The sequence below is a fragment of the Struthio camelus genome, chromosome 2 (genome assembly GCF_040807025.1).
Source record: "Struthio camelus isolate bStrCam1 chromosome 2, bStrCam1.hap1, whole genome shotgun sequence".
NCBI classification, from domain to species: domain Eukaryota; kingdom Metazoa; phylum Chordata; class Aves; order Struthioniformes; family Struthionidae; genus Struthio; species Struthio camelus.
Window position 1 is genome coordinate 106,700,557 of NC_090943.1, and position 25,218 is coordinate 106,725,774.

The 25,218-nt window shown below is 36.3% G+C and overlaps 1 protein-coding gene across 7 annotated transcripts in view; it reads right to left on the reverse strand.

Moving 5' to 3' along the window:
- Positions 1-25,007, reverse strand: part of ZNF236 (zinc finger protein 236) — an 82,873-nt gene extending 57,866 nt beyond the window's left edge. For 6 of the 7 annotated variants that reach the window (XR_011139104.1, XM_068932015.1, XM_068932014.1 and 3 more), the window contains exons 1-6: positions 24,907-25,007; positions 14,733-14,875; positions 13,255-13,419; positions 8,358-8,536; positions 4,692-4,816; positions 2,316-2,488 (exon numbers count right to left, since the gene is read on the reverse strand). Coding sequence is in view for 6 of the 7 variants with exons in the window: in XM_068932015.1 (XP_068788116.1) it covers positions 2,316-2,488; positions 4,692-4,816; positions 8,358-8,536; positions 13,255-13,419; positions 14,733-14,875; positions 24,907-24,967 (846 nt within the window). In the remaining variant the exon portion in view is untranslated. Of the gene's footprint in view, positions 1-2,315; positions 2,489-4,691; positions 4,817-8,357; positions 8,537-13,254; positions 13,420-14,732; positions 14,876-24,015; positions 24,685-24,906 lie in introns of those variants that run through there. The other variant, XM_068932017.1, reaches the window with a different exon arrangement.
- Between the last annotated feature and the right edge of the window lie 211 nt (positions 25,008-25,218).

Sequence of the window (25,218 nt, forward strand, 5' to 3'; positions counted from 1 at the left end):
TGCTGTTTTTGGGCCCCAAAGTAAAACAAAGGTGAGATGGACTGGGTCAAAGACCATAGGAGACTGCCTGGAAAAATTTAAAGAAAATAATAAAACCCACAGATGAAGGTCAGGGAAGTTTAAGGATACAGTTTGAACTGAGGAAACACAGACAGTATCAAAGAGGGAGCAGCAGCAGCTTGTTTGGGACTTCCAGGGCAAGGGGTTGAGGGGACACATGAGGAAATTAACATAAAACAAGGCAACTAAATTTCTAGTTTCCAAACCATCTTCCCTTCCCCCTCCTTCTCAGATTATCACATAGCTATAAGACCCAGTGCAGCGCTTTCCCTGTGTAGGGGGCAACTCTAGCATAGCGAGTCTTGGTAGTGCAACCTGTAAAGCATGCATGGGGTAGGGTAACAGGGCTGGTTCCTGGGGTTACTGTACACAAAACTTACTGTAAGCTATGTATCACCTACAGGTCACTTCTTATGGCCTCACAGACTCAGTTCGGGAACACATGCAATAAAGTGATTTATACTTAAGCTGTTTGCACAGCAGATGTTTTTCATGACGAGATTAGTACACATTCCATGGACAAAGAGGTAAAAAGACAAGGAAGGAGGAGTTCAGTAGTTTTGAAGCAAAAGACCCTAAAGGTTTATCAAGCATAAGGACAGAATTGTGAAGTTACTTTATAAAGAAAAAAAAAAATCCAATGGGATATTAGAAGAAAGGTGTGGTGGGAGAAGAGGAAACAATCACAGAATTTCAGTGCTTGAAGTCTTCAAAAGAGCACAGATTGCACTGCTGCCAATATAATATGGAATTCTGTATTTCCTGACAACAAGCTTGAACTCGTAGGAAGACATTTCAGCAACTCATCAGCTCCTAAAATACAGATAACACTACACAGTGATAGATTAAGTGAGATTCAACCCGTTTCATTTATCAGTTGCTGAAAGGTTTTGTGACTGTTTCAGGATAAAATGAAAAATTAACAGAGTCTTGCATGTGGTCTTGAAGGAAACTCAGCAAAAGCAAGAAAGAAAAATTAATAAAAGAGCCAAAGCAGTAACTAAAATACAGGTTCAGGACCAAGAAACACAATATGATGCAATCTAGAGATAGCACTTAAGAAATAGTGGAGAAAAAAAAGCATACAATATTTTTGGTTGGATCACAAATGCACCTATAATATTGAAAAAAATCAGCAATGTAAATCAGGAAATTATTTCTACTGTATTTTTTCATGTCGCAAAAGCTATCATATAGAGAAAGCTGTGGATAACGAGAAAAACTAGTTTACACTAAATCATATGAAATGTAATTATATTAAATCCTATGTTTAAGTGAAACATAAAACACTAAGACATATTCTATAAAGGACTGTAATATAAAAAGCAGAAACTCTAATACCCTAAGGGATCCTTAGTAAACAAACAAATAAATAAATAAGATCCATCCTTGTAACACAACAATGGAAATTTATAAGTGCATCTTAGACAGAGTTAAGGGAAGGAGTGAGATCAGAGAGATGACATTCTGCATGCAGAGGGGTGGAGGGAGTTGCCTCTATCCACCTGCTTCCTTTCAAATCAAAATTAGGTTTCTTTCTAGGGGTATGCTCAACCACAAATCACTGAAGGCAGTGAGGAATTACTGAACAAAGTTCCATAGCCAGTGCTGCTCAGGAGATTGCATTACTTTATTACAGCAGTACCTTTCCTATCTTAAAAATCATTTGTCACAAAGAGAAAAATACATCAGGATGAAGAGGTCTAAGATACCACTGTTTTTTGCTTTTATTCTTCTATCATAATTTTCTCCACCTGTAACTGAAAAGCTTCTGAACAGCTTTTCAAAATCAAATTGTTGCAAGAACGTTCAATGCAAGTTAGTGGGCTGCTATTTGGGTTTGAAATTTCTCATCATTTGCTTCTTTACAGCTTTTGGAGAAAGCTACTTGTTTTAACCTTCATCTGATTCTAGTTCTCATTCTCCCAAGGCTGATATAAGTGCACTTTTATATACCTAAAAACACTAATGGATTATTAACCTATCAATGTACTGAAAAGACAACGGTAAATGAAGCTTTTTCCTACTTATCCTAAGTAGCCATTTATTCAGATTAAACTATTTTAGGAAAGCTGAATTCGCAGGTAAAATGAGCAAACTAGAATCTATACTACAGCAGGGAATCTATATTGGCTGCAGAATGCTCCAGTGAGCATACGAATAGCAAATAGGACAATTTAAATATTGAGAAGGAAAGGTTAAATACCAATAAGCAGTATATTAGCACCAATCACTTTATGAATAATCGTATTTACCTCTGAATGAACTCTCTGTATGTGTGACTGAAGATTGCCTTTCTGAGAAAAGGCTGCAGGACAAAAGGCACAAGCGTGGGGTTTTTCACCAGTGTGCTTGATCATATGGGTTTGCAGTGCCCCCTTCTGGTTGAAGGCTTTTCCACATTCGCTGCATTCAAAAGGTCTTTCACCTAAAGGAAAAAAAGAAGGAACAGAGATAAGGGGCTTTAAATAAGTCTGTTAGCAATTACGTGCATCTGCAAGAAAAATCGTATCACATAAAATATTGCATATAGATATATCAACACACACACAAACATACCAATACATGTTATTAAGTGCTTTGACAATTAAATTATCTCAGCCACTAATTTTAGCATCTGAGTAAGATGTACTTTCATGAAAAAATTTTATGACCTAGCTGATAATTATTAGTTGCAATTGGTAAATTAAATGAAACCTGTATGAAACAACTATTTAGAACAGCTTTCCTCAACTTGCTGTTCAGAAGATCTGAGAAGTTGCTGTGCCAATAACACATGATGAAAAGGAAAAGGGGAGAAGAAGAAAATCAAATACACCTAACCCATTCTTCTACCCCAAGCCCATAAATCCACGTGCAAACAAGGAAACGAGACCACTGGGGGTGAATAACAGTAATAAACAACTAATATTCAAAAATTTAGCTTTTTATTTAGTTTAAGAATTGTAAGTATTACAGCACCAATGCAAAAATGGCCCATGGTTCCCTCTCCCAATGAATATTAAGTCATCCATATCTCTATACCATCACCTATCAAAAAGCTTCAATAAAATGTTGTTGTTTGAGATATTGTGCCTCCTGCTCAAAAATAATTGTAAAACATGATTTTTTTTTAATATTTCATATTATTATTGCATAGCAAAGAAAATCCTAAGCAATATTCTTACAGGAATGTTCTGTTACAATTTCCTGATTTTAGTGTTCCCAGTGTTGTACATACTCAAAATTATTTGCACATTAACAGACTAAACCTGAAAACCTTTTCATAAAACCTCAGTTGAAAAATAGAACTGTATTATTACAAAACAAAGCTGAATTTAAACACACAGACATGAAGAACAAATTTCAGTTTCCTACCACCCTAAATCTTAATTAACTACTGGAAAAGAATGTTGTGAACTCAAATCTTTTTTCTTTTAGTGAAACAGTTCATCTGTGGTAATTTCTGAGAAAAATTAACTCTTAGCTTTAGTACAAAATTTCTATAGAAAAAAAAAAAACCTATAGTTGCTGAACATTATATCTGCTATACCAATAAGCTCTACTATGTGCTAAGCATTACACACGCTGAAGCGGCTTTTGTGAATAGTTTTCTATTACTTCAAGGTATACCAATAGCTGTAATTACAAGTAGTTCCAAATGATAATTTCATATCTAAACCTCATAGTATTTGAAATAAAGAAGCTTTTTTTGAAACAGACTGCAAGAATATAATTTACACAGTATCAACTATAAAAGGACATACACGTTCTCTACCACTGCTTAAAGTTTTTGAAGATGAGGGTTTTATCGTGTTCTTCCTTAGTACGGTTTAAAATTCTGAACACCGATTCAGTTCTTGTTGGAAGACAATGATAAAAGCCCTACTGGGATTTCATAGGTAAAATGCTTAGCTTCTACTAATAGCTACTGATGGGCCTATAGAAGCATTTCTTTAGCCTAAGTTAGCCTTTTTTAAGTTACTTCCATTATACAAACTAAATATTAATTCTGGTGGGAAATGCAAAATTCAAGACTTAAAAATTCTAGATTCTTTAAAGCAGAGATCATCTTTCCTACATATTTTACAGAACCTCAAGCAACTGGATGGATAAGAATCTGGTTATCTACAGATTCAAAGTAGTAACATACTTCATAAATTAAATTAGTATTACTTAACTATTTGGAACTTAAAAAGGCCCACTGTCATGTGCAGACTGGGACTGTATCTTCTATCTGTGATTCCTCCAATAGATAAACATCTCTTTATTCTTCCAGAAGAATTACAAATGCACTTGAACTTTTTGAAGCTTTAGAAAAGTGTCTACACTCTTATTTCTTTAATTCTGGCTACCATAGCTAAAATAATGCATCAGAGTTACTTTTCAACCACATTTTGGATGTTATTTTGAGGCAACTTCTAAAGCAGGTAAAGGATGACCTCCTGTGTCACTGTTTTGCAACTAAAATCTATAAAGCTTCAAAAGAGTCCTATTAAGGAGTCACACAATGGAATTTGTTTTCAGTAAACACATATTTGGCAAATTCTATTATTTCAAGCCTCAACATAGAAAAGTATTTAGTATTTCACAAAGTAATTGAATTTTGGAAAAACAGCTACAATCTAAAATAATTACTTCCTCAGTCTTACCTGTATGTATTCTAACATGTCGAGTTAACTGACTTGGTTTTTGGAAAGTCTTTCCACAGTGCGGACATGAATAGGTAAACCCACTTCTGTCAATGTTTCTGTTATAAGATCTTGTATTTGATACCCTGGCAATAAATAAATAAATGAAATAAACAAACAGATCACCTTAATCCTAACATTAAACAGATTATTTAGAAGGTTTTTTTTTTTTTACTATACCATTTTTAATATACAGTTTAAATTTGGTGATAACGTGCAGTATCAGGTGTGTCAATAAGCTTTCTCCTACCAGTATGAGAAGAGCAATGCTAACACTGTCAACCTTTTTTAAAATCCACCTGCACAACCACCACCAATAATTTTACAATTATTTCTGTAATAAACCTGATACAACTTAGAGGTTCTCTAGAGATACTTTTGTTCTAAATTCAGGTATAAGTATTGAGTGACTTCACAAATACCATTCTGGAGGGAATTTTGTAATTGATTTCTTTTGCTTCAATATAGCAGGATCTTTTTTCTTAATAAGAATTTGCGTATCTCATGAATTAGGACCCAGACAATTATATTCTCTGCAGTTTAACAAGAACAGGTTTAGCATTTAACATTCCAAATATTCACCACTGACTCTCAAATACAAATTATATCCTCCATAAAGCTATGATAACCAATTATATAAACTCCCGTAATTCATTTCTCTGCAAATAAATCTAGCTAGTTACAATGACTGCCGAATGTGGAAAAACAACATAAATGAGTTTATGCTGGAAAAAGAAAAAAAAATTCCAAATCAAACCTAGGAGATCTTACAAGTCATTACAACAATTTAACTAAAGAAGTTGCAAAAGCAGTGGGCAAACCAATATGGTATCTATAACACTACACATTTTCTAAAGCTCCTGAACATTTACATCTATACGATAATTCCGTTTGTCAGTACTGACTAAACACCAACAGAAATTACATAAATTTAAATACCGGTTGTTTTGCAGTTAACTCCTATTTCTCGGTTACGTAATGTGGAGTAGGTATGGAAAATATACTACCAGCTTGATACTCAGGATAGTATGATAATAAAAAAATTCCAGGAAATTAAGAGTCTGTTCAAAAGCCATGAAGTTATTAAACTTCTACTCAAATGATAAATCTTTCCATTCTAGAAGAACGCATATATTTAGTGCCTATTTAAAGGACAGCATATTCTCCCTTCCAATTACAGGGTTTAAAAATGTATGTAGAATTTATTTGAAGTATACTCCTGCAGAAGCAGAAAAGTGACCAGAGAATTTGGGTAATGTTTTTACTTAGGCATATTAATTATATCTGCTATAATTTACTTAAGCATCCAGAGCAAAATCCACTGAAGACTTAATAGTAGCGGAGAAAACAGCACGGATTTTAGAACTACTACTTGTTTCCATCTCACGGCAGATCCAGACTGTCAGAATACACTCTCTGATGAGAAATGAGATCTGTTTAAACTACAGGTGTGACACCTTGATATGGAAATGTTATCGTAACCAATTTGGAGACAATTGCGGAGAAGATTTTTCAGGCTTAGACCACTGTGTTAAATCTAAAATATTTCATCATGTATAGTTACACTAACAATTTTCTTGCTAGTAAAGGACAGATATTAAATTACAACTTCTACAAAAATTTTTCATTCAAATGTTTTAGGAGACAGAAGAGACACCTCTTTGGGAGGGAGAAGTACAACTAATTCCTGAAAAAACTTAAGGGAGGAAAACTTCTTGTAACTGTAAACACTAAAATAACTTTTTAAAGCTTCTTTTACATTACAAAGCAGAAATCATAAATAGTATTTTTAACTACTGATTTATGTTCTTTAACTTTAAATATACTGCATACAGTCAAACAAGTTAGATAAAATATTAATTTTTTACTAAATCATATAAACAATATGAGAGGATTGTGTTAAATCAAAATCAGAATTTCCATGTTTTTCCTTCCAAAACCATTTCTACTTTGCACGTTTAAGAAAACTGAAACACAGGCCTGAGCTAGATTAGCTTTGAGATTAGGGGAAGCAAGAATACTTTTGCAATTCATTAACCTGACTCATTAACCTAACTTATATGGGCTGTCTTGGTACTGCTGGTAAAACGACAGCAAAGAACAACTATGGACAGCAGTTTCTTGAATGATAATGCAACATTTCTACACCTGAATATTCTGGCCAATGTTATAGTCCTCAAAGAACTCTATCAAACCAAAGCACAATTCCTTCAGATTGATAAGCAAGGTGAATCTCATATGAGGAAGCTTTGGATCAAAGAATAATCCGTGTTTAGGAAACTAAGGATAAACAAATGACGGAGCTTTGCTCTCTTCTGCACGGTCAGAAGAGCTGTTCTTAAAGAAACAATCTGTGAATTATAGGCAGCATAAAATTAAGGTTGCACAAATGATGTTTTTTCCTATTCTATCCTTGACCATCCCTGCCCACCAAAGATTAATACCACGTCAAATTCTTTTTTTGTTCCTTGCTGAAAAAGCCTTTTCAATCTTGGAAATTTCTAACAAAAGTAAAGCAAATGGAACACAGAACTAGACTGAGATCTCATTCACATCTTGCACACTTTGAACGAAACGTAGCATGCGTAGTAATCTCTCAAAAATCACTGCAATCATATAATATTCACTCATCTATTCTTCACTTATTCATCCTAACTTACACAGGAGGTACTCACAAGAACTATTATTTTGTGTAGTATTACATATTTATGCAAGTCAATACAAACAAAACAATTTCATATTTCAAACCCTCAATTTTCAGCTTGCAGATAGAAAGCTGCAACAATTCCTTCTTGAAACTTCTGGAACACAACTATTAAGACCTCCCAATCTCCATCATCTGCTTACAAAAAGAAAAGGAAGTATCTGATCTTTCTCCTTTTTAAATATATATTTTTCCCCTCTGTTGTTTGTAGAAATAGAGCAAAGGTTAAAAAAAACAGGCCGTCTGTCAGAATCTTACATTTTCCTAAGGAATAAACTAAATCAATAGAAACAAGTTTTCTTTCTTCTAACTTAAAATAATTCTCACCTTCTTAAAAATAAAGTTAGCTAGACAGCTGAAATGAAGAACAGAACAAATATTCACAAAAAGAAAGAAGCGCATTATTAGGCCTCTTTTCCTTTGATTTTATGCTTTTTCAGATTTACAACAAACTGAGCGCAGGCAGTGACGAGGATCGTTTGCAAGGAAAAAAAGTTAAATTAAATTGCAAGGAATAACTTATATCTGGGCAGAAACTAAACATTAATTAAAGTAACTCCTATAAAAAAATTAATATACATTTACCTCAATGTATTTGCATTAGTCTCTAAAATCACGACATAAACACACTTCAAAAAGTACTCTATCAGAAAAGACTTAACCTGTATTTAGAAATATCTAGCAGATGAAATTATGCTTATTATCTGTCCCTAGCAAAAATGGCTCTTAAAAAAAATCACCATGTATTTCAACAAGGATTTAGGAAAAAAAAAAAAAAGTCATTTATTAACACCGTATCAAAGAAAGGAAATGATCTGCATAGATCAAGGTATTCTGCTGACAGGAAATGCTACTCCTGCTTTCCCTAGCTATCACCATAAAAGTGACATCTGCTCATTTTGTTAAAATTCAGTAATTGACACCTTATTTTAAAGTGAGTTTTCATATGCTCCTTTAGCTGTGAGGAAGTTTCAAATTCCCTTTTGCAAGATTTGCAGCTGTGGATTCTACTGCCAGCCAATTCTTGACGATGTTCTTCCATGTGTATGGACAGCTGACTCTGTAAAGTAAATTCATCTCCACACTCTGAACAGATAAGATTCTGAAAGAGATAATAGAGATTGATTTTTTAAAAGATTCCCAAACAGCAATACATATTCAAAAGCTTTGCTCAAATAGATGAATGTCTCCTCCTATGAACACAGGCAGCTGGAAGCAAGCGGCAATAAAAGTATAAAAGTGAAACAAGTTTGTGTGGCCCTAATATAAATCACCAACAATAATCAGTGCACGCTTATGGTAACAACTATCTTTCAAAAAATCCATTAAAATTGAATTTTGAAAAAGTTCTTACAGTAGCAGAAACAAACGCTTCAGTACTATCCCCACCACTCCCTATTTCATTGTTAGACTATTTCAAACATGTGGAAACTTACCTTATTGCCTTTAGATTACAGTCTACATAAACATTTTTGAAAACAAATAAAACAAAACAACCCCCCCAAGCTCCCCAATTTTCTAATCAAAAATATTACAATTTTAGATTTATGAATTTTATAGACTTATTAGTTAAAACTATAGAGATCGTCACTTACTCTTTAGCATAAAATTTACCATTTCCATTTAGCATAGAAACTATACTAGCAATGTTTAATGCAAATGCATTGGTGTTTCTCTGAAATTCAAGAGGAAGATTCAAAGTGAATTATTGTTTCAAAAAAAGCTCAAAGTTATACATTTATTTGGCTTTCCTTCACTTTTCAAATCATTAATTTTATTTCTCACTGTGTCTGTAGCAATAGTTCTGTTACATGTTCCTTACCGGTGTGAGTAAGTAACTTCAGATAGCTTTGGTGCCATTTGATTTTACAATAATTGTGTTTAGTATCACCACAAATGGAAATGGTTTCTCTGTTCTTCTCCTTGAACGATCAACAATGCAAAAACAGTGCTCATTTAAACAGAAGATGTTGATAAGAATATTTAAACAAAAAGGAGCAGATATGCAGTGCTACTGTGAAATTGCTTGACAACAGATTTGTTCCTTAACTATGGAAAAAAATCCAAGATTCTGTAACACTACCAGAAAACCTTTCCAACCCCAAAATTGTAAAATCTGAAGATGAGTACTTTAATGAAATGAAATACTACCTCAAAATGACTTCTTAGGTTTAACCTAAGATTATCAGTACTGGAATTAAGTTATAGTGTGGGACAATAAAATTACTTTTTTTTTTCCTCCTATTTCCACATCTGAATAAGACTGCTTCTTGCTGAAGAAAGCTCTTACACAAAGTTGTTTTATAATGATCCTTTCATACAAGTGGGGAACAATTACCTGAAGAGAAGCTTATAAGGCACACTATATCAAGCACATGGACCCCCGAGATACAAACTGTTTGTCATTCCCTTCTCAGCATCTTTCAGATACATACATCTATGGAGCTAGCACACAGCCTATTGAGCAACTTCACAAACAAAAGAATGGTTCAGGAAGCACTTCAGACAGCTGAACTGTATGTATTTTTGTTCATTATTTTAGAATTCAGTGTAGGAAGATAGAACATGGTAAAATAGAACAGCTGCACAAAAAAACACGTCAATATATCCAGCCCAATAGCTCACCTCTGGAGCAGGTACTACCAGAGTGAGAGGGGGAAGGAAATCACAGAATCGGTGATTACACATTGATAACCTGACTACGGTTAAACCCACCTTCTAACCGCCACAGAAAAGAGGCTGTCTATGCACTGCTAGGTAAGACCTAAAATTCCAAACTTCAGAAATTACTTTTATAAAGCTTTACTTATCTTTATTTTATCACATCCTGCATCTGTAGGAACCCTTTTAAACCCATGATCTTCATCTTTTTAGTATCAATGACCCCCAACATCTGTAAAAGATTATTTTAATTTGCAATTTTTCAAAGCCCATTGCTCCTGAATTATAAGACAGGACAAACAAAACACCTTGCTCTGTCTCTTTTTATAACGTTCATTATATTTGAATTACCCTAATTGTACTTTACATCCACCAAACGCATCAATTTCAACTTTCTCAATATATAAAGGTTTTCCTAAATTCCAATAAAAATGTATGCCACTGGAGAGGGAAGATATATTAACAATTTTAATGTAATAAAAATATTCAGTTTGTACTTAGCATTTTTGTCTCACCAGGGCAAAATATTATACTGGATGCCAGTGCAGTTTAGTGGAAGTGGAGAGAAACAGGAAACCTCTACAAGGCTGAGCACATTTACACAAGACAATTCGTTGTGACTTGCTAAAAAATTTAAAAGGTGGGACTAGTTTATGGAAGTTACTTGAAAAAAGAGGAATTTCAAGTGTAGATAGTTTTTTTCCCCCCCTCCCCTTCATTAAACCAGTTTGTCACAAAGAAATCCCCAAAGAACACAAGGAGAAAAGAAGTCTCTCGGAAGCTAGATTTAAAGGGTCCAGAAAATTCCTTCTGGATCATCTCACAGGAGCAATCATCAAAACCCACAATTCAGCACAGACACACACGCTCTCCTGAAGCTAACTGGAGAGATTAACAAACTAGTAACACTAGTTGTTTGTTACTGCACTTCTGCACCTATATGCAGATAAAGCACAGCACAGTCATCAAAACAAATTTCAGCTTTGAGCAATAGTTTCCTCAACTACTGTGTATGTTCCCAAAGTGAACATGCATCTCTCCTCTATTTTCAGGTTGTCATCTGTTCTCACAAGAACACTCTAAATAGCAAAAAGGAAGAATGCATGCCACTGCTAACTGCAATTCTTACACTGCACATTCAGAAAGACTCCTGAATGACAACTAGAGCTATGGTCAAGACCTTATGTTTCAAGTACAAATTCCACTTCTCCTACAGGCCCTATGCATAATCATTGGGAAAGTCATTTCCGTAATTCTCTGTGAATTAACCCTTACTACAACCATCTCTGTTTTATCATTGAATTATGATATGAGAATGTATTCATTAGCAATTGAAAGGTGCTGATGTTCTTATAAGTTTACTTTTTAAGCTGCAAATGGAATTTTAAGTGCATTGATGAAAATAAGATACGAACATACAGAAGAGTCAGAATAGTCAGAGTATTAAATATTTCATTTGCTAGAGAAGTAGATTCAAATTCAGATCCATAAACTATTTCCAAACAGTCCACAAAAAGTTGTAAGAAACAGCATGCACCTTGCCTTTCATTATATACAGAGGAGACTGCAGCTTCTACAATATGAATACTTTCACAGCATCAGTAAAACAACAGAAAAAAGAGAAATTATTGTTTATAGAAAACGTGTTCACCACACATCAACTCTGCTATTTCCCTTGGCTTCAAAGTTTCTCTGAATTCACATCATTTACAATTTGTAGGTACACAGCACAGACTGAGCCTTCTTAGTCTGTAAATGCTGTTTGTGTCTTTCATTGACGTTCTAATTTACTTCTCATCTATTTATTACTTAGAATACTTAAAAGTTACTTGTAATCAAATGCCACCTATAAACAATCTATTCTGCTGATATCTGCATGAAGTATCAAAATAATCAGCAGCTGAGTCAGATGCAAAATCACCTGGTGATACAAACGAATTCTAAAAAGCACTCCTAGGCATCTTTCTTGACACTCAATTTCCTTTCTCTGATCTTTTCAGCAAGCCAAAAATCTACTCCCCTCAGTTAATATCCATTAAACTGTGCCTCATTATAGATACATTAATACTCAACACAATTGTACTTAAGTCCTCCCATGTCAGCTCTGCTGTACACTTGATAAAACGTGAACTGACACCAGGATTAAGGATGGAATACATTTAGAGCCAAACAAACTAACCAGAAGTTACATTCTCTACAGACAGCAGTTCCCCTCCTGGTTTAGGAAAAAAGCATCAAACAGATTATCTTCCCAAGATCACTGGCCAAAGCTGCTGTAAGCTGTCTCCAGTTGGTATGGAGAGTCACACAATCCTTATGTTTAGAATGCCGGCAACGAGTCAGCTCCAATTCTCCAATGCAGAATGCAAATTTCAATAAGCTTTCAAAGGATGAAGAGGCAGTAAGACTGAAAACTTTGTATTTTGGGCACTATAATCAACTCTAGTAACTGGAGTAAAGACTACAATAAAGTTTCAGAAACAGTAACACGCATTAACTGTTTGTTAAGAATTTAACCAATTACTTCTCAAAATGGAAGACAAGATTGGAGAAGGGAAAGGAATGAGCAGTCCCTGCAGTTGAAATGACTGCTACAAAAATAAAAAAGATTTTTTTTTCCTAGATAAAGGAAACAGCTTAAAAATGAAGGAACTACACCGTGAAAGGGCTTCAGCAGTAATCAGAATACACCAACAGATTACAGACAAGACCACTAAAAACAGGAATTTTCTAAAGTGACCTCTGCCATCAACAAATGACCACCCAGACTATTACACATGGGCTTCTCAAGGTACATGAAATTACAGAAATTGCTCCAAAATAAAAACGTTTGTGAAGAGTTAAAAGACAGACCAATTTTCAGGTAAATTTAATTTTATTTACAGTGTATTTTAATCAGTTAATAGTAACGAATTATTAAAACCATCAAATGTGCAAAGATTCTCTGTGTTAGTAAGAGCAGGATCGTAATGCTTTCTTATATGTGGTTCATCCGTGACAGTTAGTATTATTAAAATACATTCCCCTTTGTAAAATCTGTATTTCCTTTTTTCTCCTTTACTCAGCCTTGCAATCTAAAGCATACAGCTGAAAATTAAGTACAACAACTGCAACACGTTCATCCTTTTACAAACAGAATTATGAGGTTTAATGAATTACCTCTTCTTTCTCATGTAGCATTATATGAGCTTTCAGACTAGCCACTCTGGAGAACTTCTTGTTGCACACAGGACATGTAGGATCTTCACCACTGTGGGTACATTTATGTAGTGTCAAGTTGAATTCAACGTTGAATGACATTGGACACTGATCACACCGATGAGGCTGTTTGTGAAAACAGCAAAGATAAGACAAAATTCAGTCTTAGCATAAGCTACATATACTAAAGGCAACACATGCAACCATACAAATCAAAATTAAAAAAATAATAATGATTCAAGTACCTACATCCAATAATGATGCCTAAGAATACCAAACAATCTTAATTACATTCTCTTCTTCAGGTCCCGTTACTGAAAACTCACAATATTTCAAGGCTATTTGGGTAAAGACGACAAGGGAACTAAAGAAAAAGGATACTCAAAAATGAAGATTGCTCTGAGAGTGAAAATGGCAGAAGCGAAGAACAAGTTGTTGGAAGGGTCAGTAATACATCTTCTGCATTAACTGAGATACTAAACTCTCCTGAAGCTCAATTAAGAATCCAACCAGCAAAGCGAAGAGCCCTCTGAGAACTGCAGTCTTAGTTTAGGCTAGGACTACCTGCTCTTGGGTTGGTATTTGCATAACCAGTTATCACTGTCAAAGAGCATCTTTCCTTTCGCAGTGTGGAATACCAGGAAGCACAGTTTTAAATTAAAGGGGTGGCAGTTAACGTTACAATCTTTACAACATAAAACTTTTATAGTAGTCCTTCGTATATATGGATTAACGTCACAAAATTACATTTTGTACGAATTAATCTGTATCACTACCTCAAACATCAATAAAATTATTTTTCCATCATACTTAAGGTAGTTTTAGCTTTGTTAAACATAAACCTAGGAACAAAAATTAAATAAAATACTTCAGATTTCACATGCAATCTATGGCAATACTCCATTTAATAAATCAGCAGTCTTAATCACAAAGCTGTATTTCTCCCATTCTTGCCCAAACTAGATTCGTAAGCAACTCAAGCGATGACATCAGTCTACTGAATAAAAACACACTAGATTATACACCTTGACTTTACTGAAAATAACTGTAAGAGAAGACTAGCTGAGTCCAGTTAATCAATACACACATTATTTTCTTTTTATTGCTAATGTGTAGAATCAGCTTACAAATTGATTTAAAAGGAACCCATACCTTTTCTCACCTACCTGATGAGGTGATGATGACATAAAGCAAAGGAAACTGCTACACTACAACTAAAAATTACTGAACCGGAGACAAAATTCTAACTAAATTCTATCAAAGTATGGTTTCTCTCCACATTCTGAAGTCCCCTAGTAGTAATTATCAGTGACATGATTTTAAAAAACCTTGAATATTATTTCCAATACTAAATTATTTGGATCAGCTTTACTTACCAGTATATGAAAATATCAATACACATTGGTATTTTCTAAGTTTATACCTGCTAAAACTCATACCTTGTCATTTTGCTCATGATCCCTCATATGGCGCTGGAACTGGGTCTCTTTTGGAAAAGACAGCAAACAGATCTCACACTTATGGAAGTTAGGTAATTGGTAGGGAAAATTATTGTTCTCTGTATTCAGTGTCAGAACACCATCTACAAAACAAGCATCAAAACACTTTGTAAAAAGTTTTATTTCATTTACTTATAATTTATTGTAAAAGCAAGAATTTTTTGAAGCAGAAACTATTCTGACTCTTGTAAGACTTTGATGTGTCCAAGATTATGACTTCACTGGATCTTGAAGATCTCAGGCATAAAAGACAAGTACATGTCTGCTTCCATTGACCTGAGATCTAAGGAATATATCCACCCCTGCTAACTATCAGTTGGTAAGGAGATGAATAAATCACCTTTTCCTAGTAATTTTAAATCATTTATTTCTCTGTTTCATAAGTAGCCCATCCAGTCTGCAACAAAATAAAATACTGCCAAATACACGAAGCATGGCTAAGACGCTCTCGAGGTTACTTTCAAAAACATTATGTCACGTGCTTGTAGTAAACATTTTAATACAACACAGTCAGCAGGTCTGACTAGGCAGGTTTTCTCTCCCCTGTCCCTCTTTTTTTCAGAGGACTAATTTAGGCATCTTTTCTTTCCTTTTCATCAGTTACCTTTACAGTTGTAAAACTAAGACCAATGGTTCAAATAGCTGAGATACACAATCAACTGCCAAACTCTGTACGCGTGCGTTCAATGGAGAACAGGATTTTTATAGACCCAATCCAACCTTATGCAGTTTTCTTGCTCTGAACGTGGTCATACAACTTCTGATATACAAGTTGAAACCTTCTATAGCCTATTGCTCAAATGGCTGAAGTAGGTTCTGTTAATATTCTCCTTATATCGTAAATATTTTTCAGATTATCCAGAAAACAGAAACTGAAAAGTTACAGGTTCCAAAAAAAAAAAAAAAAAAAACATTTTACATTTGAGAAGATACTGTACTACTAAGAAAGTTCATTTTATTTAAGACAATCTATAAAACAAAACTGGCAGGAAAAGGTTTAAAAACGTAAGATCCTTCAACACAGTATTAATAAAATAACAATAAAAGTCAGGTAGCTCATGCTGTAGATTGAGGACACTAAATCAAGAACCACAGAATTCATTTTCTACCATCACCACAACAGAACAAAATGTATCAACAACACAGAAAAAAAGAAAACACTGATCTTATTATCTAGGTACGCAAGGGGTGAGGATTTCCTCTTAGGAAAGTCAGTACTTGTAACCACACTCGTAAGAATTCTGCAAAAAGAAACAGGAATACATCTAATAGTTTACAGCACTGTCCTTTTCCCTCTGAGGGAAAGATGCATATTCCTTTGGTATTCCTGCTCAATATTCAGCCTACCTCAAAGCCTAGTCTCTTTCAAAATATCACTTAAAAAGGGCAGCGCCTTATGTCCTGATTGCCTTTTTACTTTCCACAAAGACTCTCATAACAAATCTAAAAAACTTGTAGTTGAGGAAGCTCCAGGAAACATTTCAGGAGATTTTGGGGGTGAAAAATCAAAACTGAAAATAACCTCATAAGGACTTACACTTCTCATTTCTGGACTATCCAAGTCCCGATTAACTTTTGCCTTGCAAAATTTAGTTACATATCCTTCTGTTAGAGAGGAAATAACTTGCCTGGGCATCGCAAATCTTTTAATATGTATAAACTTAAACCTACTGCATCCTTTAAAGAACTCTGAGCTGTAAATTCACAGTATATGCAGACACTATCAATAACATCTTTTCCTTCCCCGAAACAGTCACAATTCCTCAAAAGCTAAAAAGCACATCTTTAATTACAACACTTTAATTCAAATACACCTGAGTAAACTAAAGTGCACAAAATTAGTTTATTTAAATATTGGCATGACACATAAAGGAGAAGTTGGACTATATGAAAACTGAATGCAAGAACCTTTCCCCTTCCCTGGAAAAAGGAGCAACTGTTCAATCCTGTCAAGGCCTGATCTCTCACTCTAAATTAAGAGCAATCCATGACTTTAAAAAGATCTTTAAACTTTCTTCAAAAACCAAAGAGATTGTTACCTTTAAACACTCACTCTCGAGATCAAAGACAGCAGAAAACACACAAAAATGATGCCTAAGCAACTGAGCTTGCAAAAGTATGACTTTGAAATAATCAAAGGTGGTAATATCTCTCCTCTACAATTTTAAACATAGAAAAAGCAAAATGCTCACTAACATCTGAATAAGATTGCCAAGGTGCTTCCTTTTTATTCAGTAACATTTCTATAGATATGTGTTTCAAGGAAAATTCTATATCAACCACAATATTGATTACTCTGTAGACTGTAAATTTTCTTAAGTAATTCCAAAAGGACTTAAAAGGAATTATACATCAATGAAAAATGAAATATCCTTGTGATGCTCCGAAGGAATATATGGGAAGGAGGACTTCACTTTTTGTTCAAAAATAAAAAGGAAACAGTGAGTAGAAAAGCAACCACCACTAAGATAAATAGAAAAGGGTAACAAAAGCATAATCTTAAACTATTTCATACGAAAGACTGAAGAAAAAGCCAAAGCTTTGGCAAATTAGCAGTTGAGCACATCACAACCCTGTATCACAGTATCAGGAGTTTCTCAAGACTAGTTCATGAGTGATCATAAACCATGAGGTGCCTGCCCTTCTGCCTTCCTAAAGGCACTCAGGCTCCAAAGAAGAAGAGGCTGACGGCATGTGTTTAGAAAATTAGTCGCTTACATCTGTAACTTCTTATACATTCTTCTTTCAAAAAAACCAAAAAAGTAACTCTCAAAATGAATCTCAAGGCCTTAAGGCAAAGCAAATAAATTTAGGTAAGACTGCAGAACCTTCACAGACTCAAGTATTGACAATCTTCAGGCTGAAAACTGCTCTAAGTACATACAGCTGGTATGAATGGCTCAGTCTGGACCTACTGAACTTTAAGAATCCAGTTTTTTCAATTTCACTCAAAGGACAGGATTGAGATCTAATGCAGATTAAAACTGAAATGTGAATCCATTTCTTCATTAATATTTAGTTTGAACTAGTCAAAGGAAAGATGAAATTATGATCATCATTTTCTCATTTATATACTTTCTAAAGTATAGGTTTCCCCCCCTATTGCCTTTCAAATACAGGATATTTCTGAAAGCTGCAAAGCTCCCTATTATATAATATGCAAGAACTGACTTTTTATTTTATTCTTCCAGTAATAAGGAGAATATTCAGAATAGTCTCCCTGATGAAATCAATAAATTAATAACCACAAGGTCAAAAACATCATGTTGTGTTTAGAATTGGAGCAACAGAAAAATAGAAAAGACATCATCAATAATAAAACGTAACAAGCAACTGAGATATATTTAAACTTTTCAGTTAAGCTTCACAACCTCATTAAGTATGACTTGAATCAGTCTTAAAATCATTTACATATAACAATGAAATAATAGTCTGCCAGCTTTTAATTTTAGAAGAATTACTAATCAGGTGAAGATACTCTTTACACCCATACCTGTATATCATAGCAAGTCGAAGTAACAACCTACATTACCAAATTTCTGGGAAATTCAGCAATAAAGCTATCTGTATGATTTTCTTCACATATTTCAGAGAAACAATGCTTTTAAGTGCATCGGCTTGAACCGTGAAGCAAGCTGAAGCAAGTTAAATACTGCAAAATATTAAACTCATCCTAAACACCAATATTTTTGAATATCTAAACACATGAAAACAATGCTAATTCAGTAAGTTAGCAATGGGATACAGATCCTATACTTCTAAATGAATTAATCAAATTTGTTCATTTAAAAAAATCAGAAAACCTCAGCGATATCTAAACATTCACCGTTTACCAAAGGGAAACAAAATACAAATATTGACATAAATAACAAAGCATTTCATCATCTCAATTCATCATTTACTAGATGAGCAACCTTATCATAAATAGCTGATGTGGTACATAAGCTCTCAGAAAAATGTAAATATTGACTGGGTACACAGGTTAAGCAATCGATTTATCGCTAGATATATTCTGTCTTGATGAAAACACAAGTCAAGCTGTCTGTTAACAGAGATAATGGAATACCATTCAAGTCAACAACCTAGAATTAAAAGCTGTGTTTTTATTTAGAGAAGATATTAATTTATTCTACATACACTTTCAGCAAAAAAAAAAAAAAAAACCACGAGAAATATTACGTTTTCTTAGAGAACAGAGAGAAGCTATTCATGTCTCTAAATCTACAGATAAAACACACGTACATAAAACACAAAGTAAATGTTAGACTAACAAATACCTGAAAAACAAGCTATTCTTTTAGGTCTGCACCCTACTGTAAATAATACAACTCACTGAACAGTTGCAAAGTTTAAAACACTGCATTCATTAACTGTGAGGAAACAGTGCAAAAGCTACAGTAATTTTCTGGGTTTTGCAATTTGAACGTTTGCCCAGTGGCAACATAAATCAACATTATTCCATCACTGCTTGAGAGAGACAGTCAAGTATCAATACAATTAAACTAAAAAGGAAGCACTTAACTCATTATGTACTGTCAAAGCAATGTTTTGTCGGTTTTCTTGCAGTTTGTCCAAAGCGCAAGAGGATGAAAAAAGGATACCAAAAAGTACCAAAAACAAATTTATCAAGTACATATTAAAGACAACAAAATTCCAATTTAAATACAGACTTATTCAAATACTGTTAATATCACAACTTTCAAGTTCTCTTGAAATTTATTGTGCCTAACAGGGTTAACAATCAAACTTTGAGTCAACTGAGCTATGGATTTCTGTGATGCAGCCTTCTGAAAAATCTACCTCATAATGTGAGTCACCAGGCAGGTACTCTCTGCTATAAGCCACTGAAGGCAACGTGGAAGAAGAAAGACAGAATTAGAGCAACAGGGCCTGCACTCCCGACCATTGCTTCCTTACGTAAGTAGCACTGTGCCTCATGGCAGTATGCAATCCTCTGTGCAAGGCACAGATGGAATCATTCAGCTGTAAATGCAGCACAGTCTTATTAGAGCTCTAATAGCTTAGTAGAATCAGACTGTGAGGACACCCTGAATAAAACACCATTCAAGCTCAAGGAATTCATAGATGAAGAGTTGTCACTGAAGCTAAATGGCAGCTGACAAGTCTAGGAACATCATGAGGATCTGACCCTATCAAAATCTATTTGTTAATTTATGAGCGGAAAGAAAGCGTTAGGACAACAAACAGAACAGGGATGCCGATATTTATGATATTTCCTCATACTACATCAGAAACCGTGAAACACAGATAATAATGAATCATTGATACATTTTACTTAGTTCTACATTGATAAAAATTCACACTATTTAAATCTAACTCAGCACTTAAAAAAAAAAAAAAATAAGTAAACAGCTATTCCTCATCTCCACTAATGGGTTAAGTGAGAAAGAGACTCACATTCCATATTCTGGACCAAAGTCCATACATTAATATTGGCTAATATTAACAAAAATGGGAATATTACTCTTTGGTCAGCAGTCAGTCTGGGATTTAAGTAGTACCCATACAGATATTTTGCTTCAGAAGCATCAGATAACTGAAAACTGACATATCCTCAACCTCTGATGGCTTTATCTGACATTCAGAGAAGTACTACTCTTATTCCAAATAAAGGAATTAAGCTTTTTCAACAGTTGCATATGATAACATCAAGTTAATCAGCATGCACTTTTCAATTGTTTATTTTCACGTGATTTAAATGTCTCACATGCTTGAGCCCCTGACCTACAGGCACTATATCCTTGGCAGGAATTTAAGAATGAACTAAATATGCTTGATGTCCTTCCCTTTCCCTGACAGAGGACACAACCCAACCACAGCAGAATAATTCTAAAGAAAGATACATGAGAGGTCTCAAACAGAAACAAAATTATATTTGCAAACACCACATGTATAGGAATGAATGAGGTGTGAAGGGTGTGACTGCAATAGGGGACAAAGTAATGAAGACCTGCAATTGGCAGAAAGATACAGAGAAGGGACGGAACAAGGACTGAAGTTATCACGCATCAAGAATTTAACATAGGTTATTTGGTATCTGTGGAGAAGACACAGATACGCCAAGCACAGTGCAGAACTAATGCAGAATTGAAGAACACCAATGTAATCCAAGTCTAACGACTTTTAGCAGGCACACACTATACACCCCATGCACATACTTGGATTCTGCAGTCACTGTAGAACACTGAGATGACAGAACAAATGTATCCCTGCTAAAGCCTAAACATTCTCTGTCACAAGGCAAAAGTTTGAGCAGGGTGACTGTCCTGTATAGTTTAAACAGGAATTACCTATAGCTATCCTATACACAAAATTAAGCCCACATCGCAGAAGCAGTACCAGTCCCCTTCATTCTTACCTAAAAGATGTCTTTCACCCATTTTTACTTTTATCTATAAATAAAATCTATGTACCTATAAATTTGGGGACTGTAACACAAATCTTTATAGATAAAGACCATAATGTACAACTACTAAAATAATCTACATAAGTCCTCATTGAACTGATATGAACTGAAGAAAAATGCATTTTGAACTGGCCAATCATACCAAATTGAGGAGTAAAGCCTCAAAATTGACTTTCCTTTAATGCAGTAAGTCCACACCCTCACTGATGCCAGAGGACAGGCGGATACCAAACAGAACACAACCACCTCTGCAAAGGCAAGGATAAAGTTACATTGCACAAAAACATTTCTTAACTTTTTGTATTTGCCATCCTTCAGTCAAGGAGTTCTGTTAAAATTCATGCCCTGTGAAAGCACAAAACATTCAGTTTTAAATACGCTCGCCATGGGATTTGGCTTAAGCCTCTGTGAAAGCAGCCTTTGGGTTTAAATATCGGCTATACGCGCCAGGCTTAAAAAACAGTTCAGTACATCTTGCAAATATTTCACTTTGCTGGTCAAAGACTTCCTAAAAAAATAGCCACTTCATCTCCTGCTAAGTGGAAACTGTCAGACAGCAGTGAAAGTCAATAAAAATGCTAATTTCACATTACTGCTATTCAAACTGTGAGAAATAGGAAAGACTTTCCTTATAGGTAAGGAAAATTTAGAAGAAAGAGACTTGCTGCAAGCACAGCAAGAGGGTCCTCAAAATCTCTCTCATACACCTCAAATAACGACAGAAATAGCGAAGCAGTAACCACCAACTCACAGGAACAACTACACCTGGATTGGGGAAAGATGGAAACTCTCACAGATTAGCAGAAAGAACACGTGACAAAGTATCAAATTTTCAAGAAACCACAACCCACAGACCTATATAAAGCCCTTGTTCACTAAGATGACTGATAAAATAACCATAAGCACCCAAGATATTATCTTTGATCTGTAACAAATATATCTTCAATCGCTTCCTTTTCATTTAACATCGCACTGAACAGTAAATGTCTGCTATTTATTTCAATTTCAGCTCAATAACAAGCATTTGTTACTAAATTCTAATTAAAACATAAAAAGACAAGTAAGATTTACAAAATAACATCTTTATAATACTGTATTTTTAAAAACTTTTCTTAGTGCAAAATCATACTGCATCTTCCAAAACACTTACATACGTGTTTTAAGATTTTTGCCTTCATGTTTCAGGTCTCTCTCCTCCCAACCTCCAAAAATAATTATACAATGACTATCTTACACAAAGCCAGTACGAAAAACTGAAAGTCAACATAACCGTTTGGAGACTGCAACCCAAAAAACTATCACTAAGAAAACCAAGCTTAACTCTGAAGAAATAAATTGAAAAAAAAGGAACATTAAAATAACATATTCCAAAATAAATGGAATACAATAAACGTTCCCCGAAAGCTTTCTTTGTGCTACCTTTACTGCACAGTAAGAGTGGAACTCGCCCTCTAGTGTCTTACAGAGAGACTCCTACAGAAACAAACAGAATTGCCCCTCAGCCAATGGTTCGCAAACGAATTTTGGCAATAGTGCACAAGCAACTACAGAAAATTTGCATGGCCTGCATTTCTGACAGTTCAAATACTGTCATGATGGTTATTTGAAAGCACAGCAGCCATACTAGAAACTCTGACGCCACATACGCTAGTAATTCTTTTGTAGCTTCTTTCTCAAGTCAGAGGCTTTGTCAGGAGAACCTGTGCTAACAAGTTATTAGCATGTTAATACCAATTATGTGTTAACAGCTGCTTGTACATTTTTTCTTAAAAAAAAAATCTACATCCACATGGAGTAGCACTTTTTCTAATGTATTTTTCTTGCTTCATATATACTCAAGGTCCCATCCTGAACTCTTCATAAGAGCAAGAGCCAAGGACCTGTTGCACCTCTGTACAAAATGGGATAAATAACCATAGAACTATTGCTAAGTAGCCAGTGCAAAAATCAAGAAGCATCAAAATCCCACGATCAGTTTTCCAGTCTGTCAGCCTGCATCCGAATGGGGCAAAGAGCCAAACACGCTAGAAAGACAACTGCCTCAGATTCAAGTTGTCCTGTTCAACCAGAGCTTCTTCATTCATGACTTCCTTCCAGCCATGTACGACTGTGGACAAAAACATTTATCTTGACAATTGCTGACTTTGCTGTTTTCCCAAGCCGCTCAACTCTCTACAACTAAAGACTCCAGAACCCACAATATTTGCCCATGCGGGATGGAGTCCTTACAACTGCAGACCACAGAAATCTCTGAATCCCCTGCACAGTTGCAAAGCCTGTAATTCTGGACTGCTATCTGGAATCAGACTCCCTCTGCGAAATAATTTGATTAATAAATCAGCAAATTTCTTTGTGGTTCATGGCTTTCCATAAGGGAGAAAACATTTTAACCAACTTCCCATCACTCATGTTACAGTACAGCAGTTTTTTTTTGAATGCCAGGACATTTCAGTTCTGCAAAAAGTACTCCAGACACAGAAGGTTCACCCACACATTTCTCTCGGAAGAGCCAGAGCTCATCTGCAAACATTCAAAAACACAGACATTCTATATATATTGCAAATATTAATTAGTTGACTTTTTCAGGACTGAACTAACCATGGTATTTGAAGGATGCTTTGTTAAGTCTCTCCCCTTTCTATCTGGGAAAAAAACTTAGTCCTACATGCATGTGCTTAAAGTCATTGAAGACCTAAAACAGTGTTTTTGCAGTTTTCGGGTTTTATTCACATACTATTAATAGAACCCTGGTAACATGAGCATGACTGAACTACACAAAAGATCCCTAAAACTCACCAAATCGGCTCTGAAATATTTACTAGTCATCAATGACGCTGAAACGTAACGAACAGCAACAAAAACATGAGGGTGCAAGGCAGACCTGCATGCGTTTGGCAAAGCTAGTTCTTTTAACATACGTTCACAAAGAAAACACTACAAAGGCGGTTTTTACAGCCTCGAAAAAAGAAAGCTGTCCTCTGTAATTTGATGGAAAAGTTGAATCTTATTTTCACTCGCTTATCTTTTATTCATGTGAAGCTCCTAAGAATTTTGCCTAGGGGAGGAGTGCGAGGCGAAAGAAAAGCGGAAGGCACGGAAAAACCTTCCTGTGCTGCCTGCCACGAGCCCGGCCGGGCTCTTCCTCCGGCCCCTGCGCTCGCAGGTCCCAAACCACGTCTGCTGCGCTGCCGGGAAGAAGGGGAAAGCAAGGCCGCCGGCCTAGGCCGTCAAGCCCTTCCTCGGCACCCGCCCCTGCCCCACGAGAGGGGAGCGAGGGAAGGCAACCGCCGCGCCGCGCCCGCTTCCCTCTCCCTCCCCGCCGGGGCGGAAGGGGCATTAGAGCAGCCTCCGCCGCTCCCTGGGCGGGGGAAGGCGGCGAGCGGCTCCGGGCAGGCCGCCTGGCTTGAGGGGCTGGCCCCTCTCCAGCGGCAGCGGTGCCCGCCCGTGCCCGGGCCGCCGCGCCGTGTGGGGCCGCGGAGCTGCCCGCTCCGTATCATTCCGCAGGGCCGGGCCAGGCTCCCTCCCCTCCCCTCCGCCCTCTCGCCTATACACTCACACAATAGACCCGGCCTTCCCTCCCCCATATCCGGGGACTATATGCGCGGCCCGCGGAGGCTTTTCGCCTCCTCGCCGAGACCGACTTCCACCCCAGGGCGCTCATCGCGCTCGCCCGGCCGCGCTCGTTACCTGACTCGGCGCCGGCCTTGCTAGTCTCCCTGCTGGGTTTGGGAGGCCGCCCCCTCGGCATGGCTGCCCCCTCCCTCCCTCCCCCCACCCGCCCCCCCCCCCCCCCCCGAGCGCGCGCACACACACACACACACTTGGCAACGGCGGAGGAAGAGGCGGTTGGTAAAGGCGGGGGGGAGGCGGGGGGGGCGGGGAGCAACGAGCGAACCCGGCCCTGTACACAGACCGCGAGCAACGCGGCTCCAGGGGGCGACGCGAGGCGGGAGCTGGCGCAGGCGCACACAGGCCCCCGGGGGAGCGGGGGGAAGGGAA